Genomic DNA, 14,376 nt, shown 5'->3' with positions numbered 1-14,376 from the left:
CAAGGCCAAACTGTTTCCAGTGGCTTTTCCATACAACTGTAATGGCTTGTCTTGACTTATGCTTCACATTTCCCTAAAATCTCTCAAACAAGCAACATATGGCTTCAGCGTGCATGGTACTTCTCCTTAAGTGGCCTTAGGACTGGCAAGTACCAGCAGCTGGCCTTGGTTTGCAGCTTGGCTTTGCCTGGGCACCTTCAAAACCAGCACAAATAACAGCCATTTTCAACTTGCTTTGTAGCTCAAGCCTAGTGGCCCTGGGCAGAACACAGGCGGCAGCTGAGCTTGGCTTACACCTCCTAGGAGGGCCCAGACCCAGCACACCCAGTGGACAGTTTCAGATCATGGTGAAGCAGGTCGTCTACCACCAAAAGACATCCAGAAGCAACACACTCAAGGGGCAAACTCACGGGGAACCACGGCTCTGCTGAAGTTAGTCCTGTTCTATGGGGTGGGTCCCAGCAGAGCTGATTCTCAATGGTGGTTGGATGTCAGTGGTCACAGCCAGTCCTTGCAGCTGATTGTTCTTGGGGTAAATTCCTTCCATTGACATGCTAACAGCAATCAAAGCTCAGTTACAAAAGGAGGTTGTACACAGCCCACATGGGGAGTGCCAGCTTCGGTGATTGGTGAGGCTGTGCTACTGGACCCCACAGAACACCCACTACATTAGGCCACTCTATGATCTGGCAGCTCTACTTAATACATAGAAATAAACACAGAGAAGCTGCCAAAATGAGGAAACAAAGAAACAGGTCCCAAATCGAAAACTCCAGAAAAACAACTAAACTAAATAGAGACAGGCAATCTACTAGATGCAGAATTCAAAACACTGAACACTGATAAGAATGCTCAATTAACTTAGTGCAAGAATAGGTGAACTTAATGAGAATTTTGACATAGAGGAGACATAAAAACAGAGACAGAAGCACATAAAAAAGAACCAGTCACAAATGAAGAATACATTACAGAGAATCAACAGTGTAGTAGCTAAGCACAGAGGATCAAATCAGAGATCTCTGGAAAATAAGGAAGCAGAAAACCCCCAGTCAAAAGAATAACAACCACAGAAGGATCCCCCCTCCCCCAAATGAAGACAGTTTAATGAATCTCTAGGACAACTTCAAGTGTACCAACATTCACATCATGGGGGTGCTGGAAGAAGAACAGAGAGCGCAAGATATTGAAAACCTATTTGAAAAAATAATGACAGAAAAATTTTCCTAACTTGATGAAGGAAATAGACATACAAGTCCAGGATGTGCAGAGATTCCCAAACAAGATGAACCCAGAAAGGCCCACACCAAGACACATAAAATTAAAATGGTACAGGTTAAGGACAAAGAGAAAATCATAAAGGTAACAAGGGAAAAGCAGTTAGCTCCCATAAAATTGTCAGCTGGTTTCTCATCAGAAACTTTGCAGGCTAGCAGGGATTGACAAGAAATGTGCAAAGTGATGAAAAGCAAGGACCTACAACCAAGATTACTCTACCATTTAGAATTGAAGGACAAATAAAGAGCTTCCCAGACAAGAAAAAGATAAAGGAATTCGTTACTACCAAACCACTATTATATAAAATGTTACAGCATCTTCTTTAAGACGAAAAAAATATTAAAAATATGAACAACAGAGTTCTAGCCAAGATGGAGGCATAGGTAGAAACCCTTACCTTCCTTGCACAACTAAAAGGAGGGTAACAACCATTCTAAAATCAATAAGCAACCGGAAGTGCCAGAACATCAAATTGCATGGAACTTTGACAACCAAGGAATTAAAGAAAGTCAACCAGACCAACCAAACCAACCAGACCAGTAAGATGGGCAGACAGAGAGAACCTGAGGCAAGGTGGTGGACTGCAAGAGTGGGGTGGACTGAACGAGAAACTGAGAGTCAGAGCTCACTGTGGACTACGGCGGGGGTTGCCATGGTGGGAGAAACTCCCAGTCTCACACAGAGTTAAAGTGTGTCACAAAGTAGAGCTAGAGCCAAGCAGGCAAGCTGCATTGCTCTCTCTATGGCCCCTCCCCCACAGGCAGCATCACAGCATAGCAAGGAGGATTGCCCTGCCCAGGTGAATACCTAAGGCCCCACCCCTTACAACTTCACAGGTGCACTGAGAAAAAGAAATATGGCCCAAATGAAAGAACAGAGCAAAACTCAGAAAGAGAACTAAGCAATGAGGAGATAGTTAACCTATCTAATGAAGAATTTAAAGCCCTGGTAATCAAAATGTTCACAGATCTGATTGAGCTTGGTTGAAAAATGAAAAAACGAATGCAAGATACCCAAGGTGAAATAAAGCAAAATATTCAGGGAAGCAAAAATGAGAGGAATGAAACCAGGACTCACATGAACAATTTGGAACAAAAGGAAGAAATAAGCATCCAACCAGAACAGAATGAAGAAACAAGAATTCAAAAAAAAATGAGGAGAAGCTTAGGAACATTCAGAACAAGTTTAAATGTTCCAATATCTGAATTATAGGGGTGCGAGAAGAAGAAGAACAAGAGCAAGAATTTGAAAATTTATTTGAACAAATGAAGGAAAACTTCACCAGTCTGGTGAAGGAAATAGACTTCCAAGAAGTCCAGGAAGCCCAGAGAGTCCCAAACAAGTTGGACCCAAAAAGGAACACACCAAGGCACATCATCATTAAGTTACCCAAGATTAAAAATAAGGAGAGAATCTTAAAAGCATCAAGAGGAAAGGAGAGAGTTACCTACAAAGCAATTCTTATTACACTATCAGCTGATTTCTCAAAAGAGACCTTACAGGCCAGAAGGGTCTGGAAAGAAGTATTCCAAGTCATGAAAGGCAAGGACCTACACCCAAGATTACTCTATCCAGCAAAGCTATCATTTAGAATGGAAGGGCAAAAAAAGTGCTTTCTAGATAAGGTCAAGTTAAAGGAGTTCATCATCACCAAGCCCTTATTATATGAAATGTTAAAGGGACTTATCTAAGAAATTGAAGAAGATCAAAAACTATGAGCAGTAAAATGAGAACAAACTCACAGCTATCAACAAATGAACCTAAACAAAAAGAAAAACAATGAAAACAAAAACTAAGCAAACAACTAGAACAGGAACAGAATCAGAGAAATGGATATCACATGGAGGGTTTTCAGTGGGAAGGGGGAGGAGAAGAATGGGGGGAAAGGTACAGGGAAGAAGAAGCATAATTGGTTGGCATAAAATAGATGGGGAAAAGTAAAAAATGGTACAGGAAACAAAGAATTCAAAGAACTTACATGTACACCCCTAAGGAATGGGCGTGAACTAAGGAAGGGGAATGCTGGAGGGTTGGGGGATACAGGGTGGAGGGAAAATAAAGGAGGGAAATTGGGAAAACTGCAATAGTATAATCAATAAAATATACTTTAAAAAATAAAAAATCCATTCCTCAAAAAAGAGGAAAAGAATATTCTGTGAGGCAAGGAAATTAATAATTTATTTTATGCTGTTATGTCCTTTCATGCAGTATGATTATTTTTTTGTGTATGATGTGTTTTAGAGTGTTTCCCAATAAACAGGTTTAAAATGAAAAAATATAAATAATAAATACATATCTATTATTGATCAAATCTAAAAAACAAAATAAGTGAATAAGCAGAACAGAAACAGACTCATAGATACAGAGAACATTTTGACAATTGCCACATTGAAGGGGGTTTGGGGGGGATGAGTGAAAAAGGTGACGGGATTAAGAAGTACAACTTGGTAGTTACAGAATAGTCATGGGATGTAAAGTACAGCGTGGGGAATATAGTCATTAATATTCTAATCTCTATATATGGTATCAGATGGGTACAGGATTTATTGGGATAATCACTTAGAAATTATACAATGACTAATCACTGGGGTGTATATCTGACACTAATATAATAATGTATGTCAACTATAATTGAAAAAAAAATAATTTAAAGGAAAAAAACCCTAACTCCTTAATGCTTTGTGGCCTGCCTGAAGAATCCTCCTATTGAAGAATGTTGACTGTTGACATGAGGTGTTTTCTGTCCTCTGTTTGAAGCCAAATGCTGCTTATCATAGTCATGGGAGTTTGTTTAGCTGAACCCAAGATTACCAATGGTGGGTACTGAACTATGATTTTAGTATCATCTATTAATTGGCAACCTTCATATCTGTATTTGTGGCCCAGATTTCAAACCATGAGAAACTGACCATGGAATATCCTATAAGTGTCTCAAACCCACAATTTACTTTGTTTTTTCCAGTTACTCCCTTCCTCAAACAGCTTCCTCTCCAATAGTCCTCATTTTGATAAATGGTTGCACTGTTCATTAATCAACCATACCTAATTCCAGAGTCATCCTTGACTCTTCTCAATCGCCTTCCCATTCTTAAACCATTAGCAAATCATGTTGATTCAACCTCCTAATAACTCTCATGAAGTCATCATTTTTGTTAACTGAAGCACCACTTTATCTGATTTTTCCCAGTTTTAGTCTTACTCTATTCTTTCATGTTCTAGCAATATTTCTAAAATATGAATGTTGTATTCTTGCTTCAAAATTTTCAGTAACTCTTTCAGGACAAACTGTAATAAGACTCTTTATGATTTGACTCAAATCTTCTTTTTCAACCAACCTACCTTCTGAAAGTACCTGCTCTACAAATTGAACTATTTTCAGCTACCTTAACATAAAATGTCCTTTCATGCCTTCCTGCCTTTTCACAAGCTACTTAATTCCTCTGTCTGGACTTCTCAGTGTTTGTCTCTAATGTATATCCTTCTCATCTATTAAGTTTCAGGTCAAGTTTATACTTTCCGGGAAGTGTTCACTTATGTCAGTAATCCTCCATTCAAAGTATTTATTGACTATCTCCAACATGCATAACATTGAGCTAAGCACTACAGGTGTAAGAGTTGGCTACTGTTCTCTAAAATATTACAATCTGGTTGGGGAGACATAAGTACATATAAAAATTAAGCAACAACATATATAATCTTGACTTTCAAATCTATTTCTATATAGCCTTGGCCTCTCATTTAATCTCAGGTCAATTTGTTTTTATTTTTTATGCATTTCTATTTAGATGTTTACCTCAGTTCAGAAGGCTTAAAACTCACCAATAAAACTCAGTTCATAAAACTTAGCAATGTCTTGCCAAACCTGTTGTTTTTCATTATATTCCCTTTTATTTTTAAAGTTACCCAATCGCCCCAATCAAAATTTCAGATGCTTTTGAATTTTTTTTTGCTTTTTCCATTTTCCTTATTCCATCTTCCTTAATCCATTGTATACCAAAGTCATAATCTATTCTTTCATTCTATTTTTCTTTTCTACTTCATTATTATGATTTTAACATTAGTCCTTTTAAATTCATAGTTGGATCCTTCTGATTTTCCTGCCACTATTCTCTCCATACTCTAATTCTTGCACTTCTACTTGATCAACATTTTTAAACTCTTATTTATGTCACTTCTCTGCATTGTGAAAAGCATTTCATTTCTTTCCTTTCTCATCCTTTTCTTCTAACTATTCAAAGTACTTTTATTCTTTATCAGGTGTCCTTTCTCCACTATACAAAATAGTGCTATTCTAGTTTGGACAGTAATAACCTATCCCCTGGATTATCACACTATTTTTTCTGATGTCCTTTCCTCCTATTCCTCTCCTCTTCATTCTCCAGCATTCACACCAGTTATCTTTCTAAAATAATAAAGAGGATTATAATACTCCCTGCTTAAATATCTCCACTGATTCTCTAAGTTATATGATAAAGTTCAAGCTTTATAGCCGAACACGTAGCATTTCAAATCTAATCCCAATCTATATTCAAGATCATTTCCTGTCCTACCAGCAACACATCCCATAGTTCTGCCACTCTGAACAAGTTCTGTGTCCTTAGGGGTCTGTGCCTTGTACAACACTGTGGGCCTAAACATGCCTAAATTCAACATATGCTTCTTTAGTAGACAATTCATACTCATCCCTTTAGTCTTCTTCACAGCTTTAAATTTTGTACTTCTTTATCATTATGCTAATATTTCTGAAACAGTCCCCTTTATATGGTATTACATATGTATTACAATGTAACTATCATTACACAGTATTATATAATTTAACTGCAGAACTTTCTTGGAGAGAGGACCATATCATTTACATTTGTATTCTGACAGACTATTGCTCTATCACTTTTTTCATTTCATAGCCAAGCTACACTTACTATCTTTACTTTCTTGCTCTATTTCTTTACAACTCATTGCAATTTCTTTTCTGGCCCCATCCTCCAATAACACTGCTTTGACAAAAGTTACCAGTGTGACTTTTTTGTTGTGGAGTATAGTGACACATTGCTTCTATGCTGGATTTCCTCTCTTTGCCCCTCCAGGTTCACTTCTCTGCTTGTCTCTGCCAAGCAGAGACTGAATTATCCTTGGGTTTTTACCTTATGGCTGAGTTTGGCCAAAGGAAGTCACTAGCAAGAAATGGGAGGGTGACAGAGAAAAGAGGTTTTTGATAATTACTCCTCTGGCTTCCTCTCTGCTAGGCTTGGTTAGCAGTGGAAATGTTTCTCTACCTAGGACCACGGGGCTAACCTGGCAGCCCTCTTCTATAGATATAACTCTCCTCAGTTCAGGTCTATGCTGGTAATACTGACTTTGTTGTCAGTTCTAGTGGTGCTTCACCAACCTTAGTTGGCTTCCCAGTCCCTTTATTAACCTCTTTTTAGTTACCCCTTTTGAACGAGCCACCTGTTTTTTTGCCAGGATCCTGGTGGATGTAACTTTTGCTATTGGTTCCCTAGAAGTCATTTAATCTCCATAACTTGTTTTTTACCCCATGAAACTCTACCCTTTCTTTGTTTCCATGATACCTCCCTCTCATAGTCCTATATCAACCATTCTATTCCTATTTGCAAGCTTCTTCTTTTTTTTTTTTTACTTTTTAAATGTTGCTGTTCTTCTGTGTTCTATCCTAGTCTTGTCATCACAGCACATATTCTTCATGATTCGGCTCATCTATGGTGTTAGTTTCAAAAATCTTAAGCTTAGATCGTTCTCTTTAGCTCAAGACCCATATACTTTCAATTACATATGATGAAATAACTTTTTGTCCTCTTCAGTCCATTATCCATACTTGTTCACAATAAATTGAAATATGTTAAGTAAGAAAAAATGATCTTATCACCTATTGGCTTAAAATGCTTCATTGGCATCTCTTAAAATCTCAGGATGAAGATTATATTCCTAAGCATACAGATAAATTTATCTCACCAATCTCATATGTAGCCAAGGTATTGGCATATTTCATTCTATCATTCAGCCATACTCTTACTCCTAAAACACATCTTTCCTTCTATTACTCCTGGCCTTTGTATATGCTCATCTCTCTGTTTGCAGTGCCACCTACCCACTTGCTTCGTGATTAACTCCTATTTCCTTCAAAGTATTGCTGAAGTGTATCCTCCTATTCCATGAGGTCTTTTGTGAACTATACTGAAAACTGAGAGGATGAATTTAACTGTCCTGAACTATGATCAAGGGAACTACTAGCCACAGGTATTCTAAAAAATAGAGGTACTTTAGTAAATAATATGTACAGGTAAAATATTAACAATTTAAACCTGAATTATAGCTAATTTTATATAAATAAATATTAAATGTTATTATCAATACTTGTTAGGTACTATTGTATACTTTTGAAGCATTATTTCACTCCTCTTCTGGAACATATAGTAGCGATTGTATTTTACAGTGTTATACTTTTTCATATCCCCTTTACAATGCTCAATCTAGTGCTATGCATGTAGTAGCTTCAACATTTATAGTAAATGAATGGAAAATACAGGATGTCAGAGTGTACTCTGTAGTTGGTTTGTTCATCCTATTGCTTCTAGACAACTCATTTAGCTAATCTGAAGATGAAGTGGGAGACTCCAGCCTTTACAACGCACCAAGAAAAGATTTTCAGTGAGGAAAAACCCATTTCTACCATAGAATTACTCCTTTTGCTTAAAATTATATCATTACAATTTAACAAACTTTTTTCATCTTGGTAAAGATGAATAATAATATTAATATTTTAAAATGGTTTTGATGACAGTTTCCATAAAAATTCAATATAAGCAGCATTGTAATATCAAAAAAAAAAACCAGATTAAAAATTGTGCCTTATTCTTTTTTTTGTGTGCCTTATTCTTGAAGCAATTTATATTCCACTCTACCTTAATTTAATCAGTGAAAAGTAAAATAGTAACTAAAACAGGAGGAAGGAGTAACTGATGAGAAGGCCTACAAATTCAGCAACTAAAAAGCTACTAATAATTACATACAATAATCATAAATTACTTACCTCTGGTTTATTGTTGGTCTGTAGGAAGAAGAAAAGTTCACTTTTGATTTTAAGTTGGATTCTTGAATTTGTTTGAGGGCCTCTTCTAATGGAGGCACTGGTTTTTGAAAAACTAAGGGGATAATAAAGAAAGATCAAATAGCACAGAATCACTTCAACTTCAATGATCTCTTGACATATAATTTAATTGGTCAGTGATAAAAATACTACTTTAAAACTTTGGTAAATAGAAAAAAATTTTAGAATAGTTTAAGTAGTTTAAATTTAGAAATCTAATCCCTAAAGGGAAATTGTTACCTGAAAATTCTTATTACCAATTTTAAGAATATTTATCTGGAAAAAAAGAAACTTTGAGAATGTCCAGATTCTTTGTTCTGGCATGAAAAACTCATTGTATTTCATGACAGAGTTCCATAAATTTCTTACAAAATTTATAAATATTCTTATGAAGAAAAGGCAAAGCTATTTATAAGCACTTTATAAGTATTATCTAATTTAATACTCACTATGGCCTACGAGGCATAGGATGTTATTTGAATCTACATTTTGCACCTGAAGAAACTGGGGCATACAGAAGGTGACTTGTTCAAAGTCATAATTATATACACATTCATCCACATACTACTTTGCACCTCTACTTCACCTTCTTTTTTGAGTTGAAACAGCTGTCTTTTAAGGACATTTGTTGGGAACCACTCTGCCTGGTTTTAGGAGTTGTAACTGCCCCCTATGGCTATGGCTGAGTGAACGACCTCCGGAATGCAAGTCACTAAGGACACAAAGCTTGTCTCTGGCAGCAAGCGCTGCTTCTGCTTCATGCCCTGCCCCCAACGCTTGGTCGGTTAGTCAGAGACAGGTATGACCCCTCAGAGGAAGGGCAACGTAAGCCAGATATGATTACTTGGGAGACCCTCAAGGAAGGACTCGGGGGGGCTGCAACAAAGAGGGAGTGATGGACCCTTGCCCCCTGGCTATTCTGACATAGCCTGAGTCCCCATTTTCATCTGGGAGAATCGCTTCCTGGCTCTAATCAACTTAAGCCTAAACACCTATGATGGGGAAGGTGGTGCAGCCCTTTGCCGGCTAGAGTGGGATCAGGGGTGTTCAGGCCTAAGAAAGAATATGTAAAATCCTGTGAAACCTGCTTTGTTTAGAATGCTCTTATTTAAATGATAAGAGTCCAAGCAAGAAGTTTGTTCCTCAAAGTTTTATGGCTCTTTAGCTATCTGACCCTGACTGAGAATAAGCCCTCATAGTTCTTTGAATGATATCTATTGTTTGATTCTTACCTGTATTGTTGTGCAAATGAACCAAATAAAAGCCCATTGAGTAAAAGGTTCTTGGCCCTTCTCCTTTGAGATACTGGCCATCTTTCCTCCCCAAGCAGATCATGTCTTGGTTTCACTCTCATTCGTGGTGGACAAGGGGACTTTGTGGGCAAAGTTGCCCCCACAGACATTTTTTCTGCAGCGCTCAGACATGGAGATATGGTTTTCCTTTGATTTCCATACTACCCTTAATTCAAGGCTTGACACATGCAAACTGTCTTTCCTCCTTTCTCCTTTTTTTGTGTGTATGTGTAACCTAAATTCTTTTTTAAAATATGTTTTATTGATTATGCTATTACAGTTGTCCCATTTCCCACCTTCATTCCCCTCCACCCTGCACACCCTCTCCCACCCACATTCCCCCCTTTAGTTCATGTCCATGTGTCTTAAGTTCTTTAGCTTCTACATTTCCCATGCTGTTCTTGTCCTCCCCATCTATTTTCTACCTACTGTCTCTGTACCTTTTCCCCTTCTCTCTTCCTCACACACCCCTGTTGCTATCCCTCCATGTGATCTCCATTTCTGTGGTTCTGTTCCTGTTTTAGTTTGCTTAGTTTGTTTTTGTTTTAGGTGTGGTTGTTAATAAGTGTGAGTTTGCTGTCATTTTACTATATATGTGTTTTTATCTTCTTTTTCTTAGATAAGTCCCTTTAGCATTTCGTATAGTAAGTAAGGGCTTGGTGATGATGAACTCCTTGAACTTGACCTTATCTGAGAAGCACTGTATCTGCCCTTCTATTCCAAATGACAGCTTTACTGGGTAGAGCACTCTTGGATGTAGGCCCTTGCCTTTCATGACTTGGAATACTTCTTTCCAGCCCCTTCTTGCCTGTAAGGTTTCTTTTGAGAAATCAGCTGACAGTCTTATGGGAACTCCTTTGTAGGTAAACTGTCTCCTTATCTCTTGCTGCTTCTAGGATTCTCTCCTTCATTTTAATCTTGGGTAATGTAATTATGATGCGCCCTGGTGTGTTCCTTCTTGGATCTACCTTCTTTGGGACGCTCTGAGCTTCCTGGATTTCCTGGAAGTCTATTGTTTTTTTTGCCAGATTGGGGAAGTTCTCCTTTATTATTTGTTCAAATATCTTTCCTATTTGTTGCTTCTTGTCTTCCCCTTCTGGTACTAATATAATTCAGATGTTGGAATGTTTAAAGATGTCCTGGAGATTGCTATGCCTCTCCTCATTTTTTTTGAATTTTTGTTCCTTCCTTCTTTTCTTTTTGATGATATCTTTCTTCCTTCTGGTCCACTCCATTGATTTTAGTTCCAGTTTCCTTCCCATCACTGTTGGTTCCTTGTGCATTTTCCTTTATTTCACTTAGTGTAGCCTTCATTTGTTCATCTAATTTGCAACCAAATTCAACCAATTCTGTGAGCATCCTGGTCACCAGTGCTTTGAACTGCACATCTTATAGGTTGGCTATCTATTCATTGCTTAGGTGTATTTGCTCTGGAGCTTTGATCTGTTCTTCCGTTTGGGCCATTTTTTTTTTGGTCTTGTCATGCCTGTTATGTATGGGGGTGGAACCTTAGATGTTCATCAGGGTGGGTCAACCCAGTCTTTGGGCTATAACAGTGTACGTGGGGCGGGGTCCCAGAGGGAACAATGGTGCTTGCTCCGTTCTCTGTCAGACCCCAGTCCCTCTGTCACTTCTCCCAAGCAAACTGGGCCTTTCTAATGCTGATTCCCATGTGGGTGGGCTTATGTACATTCTAGCACTCTGTGGGTCTCTTCAATGAACTCTCCTGTGAGGCTGGGAGTCTCTCCCTGCACCTCAGCCCCCACAGGTGTTTTCAAGCTTTATTTCCCCGAGCTGAGACCCTGGGTTACACGGTCTGTCTCATGCTCCAGTTTTGCCTGGTTTATCTGTGTGCGAATGTGGGACCACTGGCCAGTCAGCCAGCTGCCTTGAGCACAGTGCCTTGCTTCACAATCGCCGCCTCACTGGGTCTGCCCGTTGCCACCATGTGCCTGGGGTCTGCCAGCCACCGCCTGCGCACCTAGGGTCTGCATGCTGCCATCTTGTGCACCCAGGGTGCCTTGCACGCCCAGTGTCACCATTTCTTGTGTTGCCACCCCTCTCTGCTTGGCCACCTGACTCTGCCCTGCCTACCGTGTCTATTTCAACTCCTTGGCTGTCTGACTTCCATATAATTCAATTTTCTGTCAGTTCTAGTTGTTTTTTTGTTTCTAAATTTTTGTTGTCTTTATTTTGGTTGTGCAAGGAGGCAGTGTGTCTACCTATGCCTCCATCTTGGCCGGAAGTCTCCTTTCTCCTTTAAAAACTCCCATTACAGATTTCCGTTCCAGATGGCAGCATAGGTAAACACAGCTCACCTCCTCGCACAACCACATCAAAATTACAACTAAATTACAGAACAACCATCACTCAGAAGTGGTAGAAATCAAGTTGAATGAAAGTCTGACGACTATGAAATTAAACAAACCACAAACACCCAGTCTGGTGGGAGGTGGGGAGACATGTAATGGATTGGTCCCACATACACAATGTGGTAGATGAAACCCAGGAGGGAAATCTCAGGAGTGAGGAATCCCAGACCCATACCAGGCCCCCAGCCTAGGGTACCAGAGCCAGGAAGTCCCCATAATTTCTGGCTGAGAAAACAAGCAGGGATTGAGTTGGTGGAAGAAACTTCTGGAGTCCCAAGGAGTTCCTGTTAAAGAACCCACACATAAACTTACTTAGACCCACTCCTTCTCAGCTTCAGCACCTGGGTAGCAGCTAGAAAGGTACTAGTGGCATACAGGGAGGTAGTGAAGTGTCTGGCATCAAGGCAAAAGCTGTGGAACAGCTTTCTCCCAAAGAGAAAGGCAGGCAGAGCCACAGAGCTGGAAGGGTGCCACATCTGAGACTGCATCAACCTAGCTAACACTGTTCGACCCACCCTGCAGATTCCCTGAGACTCTGTTCCACCCAACTTATAGCTGTTAACAGTAGCTCTTCCATATGAATGGCTGTTCTAGGCTCAAGCTTCACAACTTTCTAAATCCTTTCAAAGAAGAAACAGCTGATCTTAGTGAGCTGCCAGACCCCCAACCTTATACCTCTTGACAAGTGGCCCCAGGCATGGCACTAGCAACAAACAGCCTAGATTCACACCTTGGTTTTACTTGGGAATCTCCAAGCCCAGCTCAAATAGCAGCCATCTCTGATTGCTTTATAGTTCAGGCAGAGTGGCCCTGGGCAAAACACAGGTGGAGGCTGACCTTGGCTGCACAACCTGGGAAACCCAAGGGACTAGGCACCCATTGGACAGCTACAGACCACGTTGGAGCACCACCACCCTGCCTCTGCATAGTGGATTCTCCACAGATGGTGGAGGTTGGTGGTCAGCGGTCAGAGCCAATCCTTGCAACTTACAAGCCTGGGTAAATCTCTCCCATTGACCTGCCAAGAGCAACCAAGGCTCAACTACAAGAGGAGGGTATAATCAGTTCACACAATGATGCACCTCAAGTTCCCAGGTTGGGTGATAGGGAAGGCTGTGCCACCCCACCTTATAGGACACCTACTATATTAGGCCATGATACCAAGACATGGAGTCATAGCAGGTCTACCTAATACATAGAAACAAACACAGGGAGGCTGCCAAAATGAAGAGACAGAGAAACGTCCCAAATTGAAAGAACAGATCAAAACCCAAAATAGAACTAAACAAAATGGAGCTAAGCAATCTATCAGATGCAGAGTTCAACACACTGATTTTAAGGATATTCAAAGAATTTAGTGAGGACCTCAACAGCATAAAAACAGATCCAGTTAGAAACAAAGGATACACTAATTGAAATAAGGAAGAATTTGCAGGGTATCAACAGTAGAGTGGGTGAAACAGAATCAAATCAATAATTTGTAACATAAAGAAGCAAAAAATAACCAATCAGAACAACAAGAAGAAAAAGGAATCCAATCACCCCCACCAAAAACCACCCCCCAAAATGAAGGTAGTATAAACAGCCTGTAGGACAACTTCAAGTTGTCCAACATTCACATAATAGGGGTGCCAGAAGAAGAGAAAGAGCCAGAAACTGGAAACCTATTAGAAAAAACAATGAAAGAAAACTTCCCTAACTTGGTGAAGAAAACAGACATGTAACTCCAGAAAGCACAGAGAATCCCAAACAAGATAGATGCAAAGAGGCTCACTCCAAGACACTTCATAATTAAAATGCCAAAGGTTAAAAATAAAGAAAAATCTTAAAAGCAGCAAGAGAAAAGCAGATAATTAACTACACAGGAATTCTCATAAGACTGTCAGCTGATTTCTCAAAAGAATCTTTTCAGGCTAGAAGAAACTGGCAAGAAATATTCAAAATCATTTAAAGCAGAAACCACAGCCAAGATTGCTTTACCCAGTAAAGCTATCCTTTAGAAATGAAGGGCAGATAAACAGCTTCCCAGACAAGAAAAAAACTAAAGAAGTTCATCACCATCAAATCATTACTATATAAATGTTAAAGGGACTTATTTAAGAAAAAGAAGATCAAAACTATGAACAATAAAATGGCAACCAATACATACCCGTCAACAATTGAATCTAAAAAACATAGTAAGCAAACAAAAACAGGACAGAATCATGGATATGGAGAGTGTTTTGATGCTTGCCAGATGGGAAGGGGGTTTAGGGGAATAGGTGAAGAGGTGAGGGGATTAAGAAGTACAAATAGGTAGTTACAGAATTGCCATGGAGATGTAAAGTGCAAT

General features: G+C 39.3%; 1 protein-coding gene across 3 annotated transcripts in view; it reads right to left on the bottom strand.

The window, feature by feature from the left end:
• CEP126 (centrosomal protein 126) overlaps nucleotides 1-14,376 on the bottom strand; it is a 72,832-nt gene that overhangs the window by 36,070 nt on the left and 22,386 nt on the right. For all 3 annotated transcript variants that reach the window (XM_037139793.2, XM_053670374.1, XM_053670375.1), the window contains exon 4: nucleotides 8,324-8,435. In XM_037139793.2, the coding sequence (XP_036995688.2) occupies nucleotides 8,324-8,435 (112 nt within the window). The remainder of the gene's footprint in view (nucleotides 1-8,323; nucleotides 8,436-14,376) is intronic.

Source organism: Artibeus jamaicensis, unplaced genomic scaffold, assembly GCF_021234435.1.
Source record: "Artibeus jamaicensis isolate MK-2021 breed Jamaican fruit bat unplaced genomic scaffold, CSHL_Jam_final contig_585, whole genome shotgun sequence".
NCBI classification, from domain to species: Eukaryota; Metazoa; Chordata; class Mammalia; order Chiroptera; family Phyllostomidae; genus Artibeus; species Artibeus jamaicensis.
This window is presented reverse-complemented; position numbering and strand designations above follow the sequence as displayed.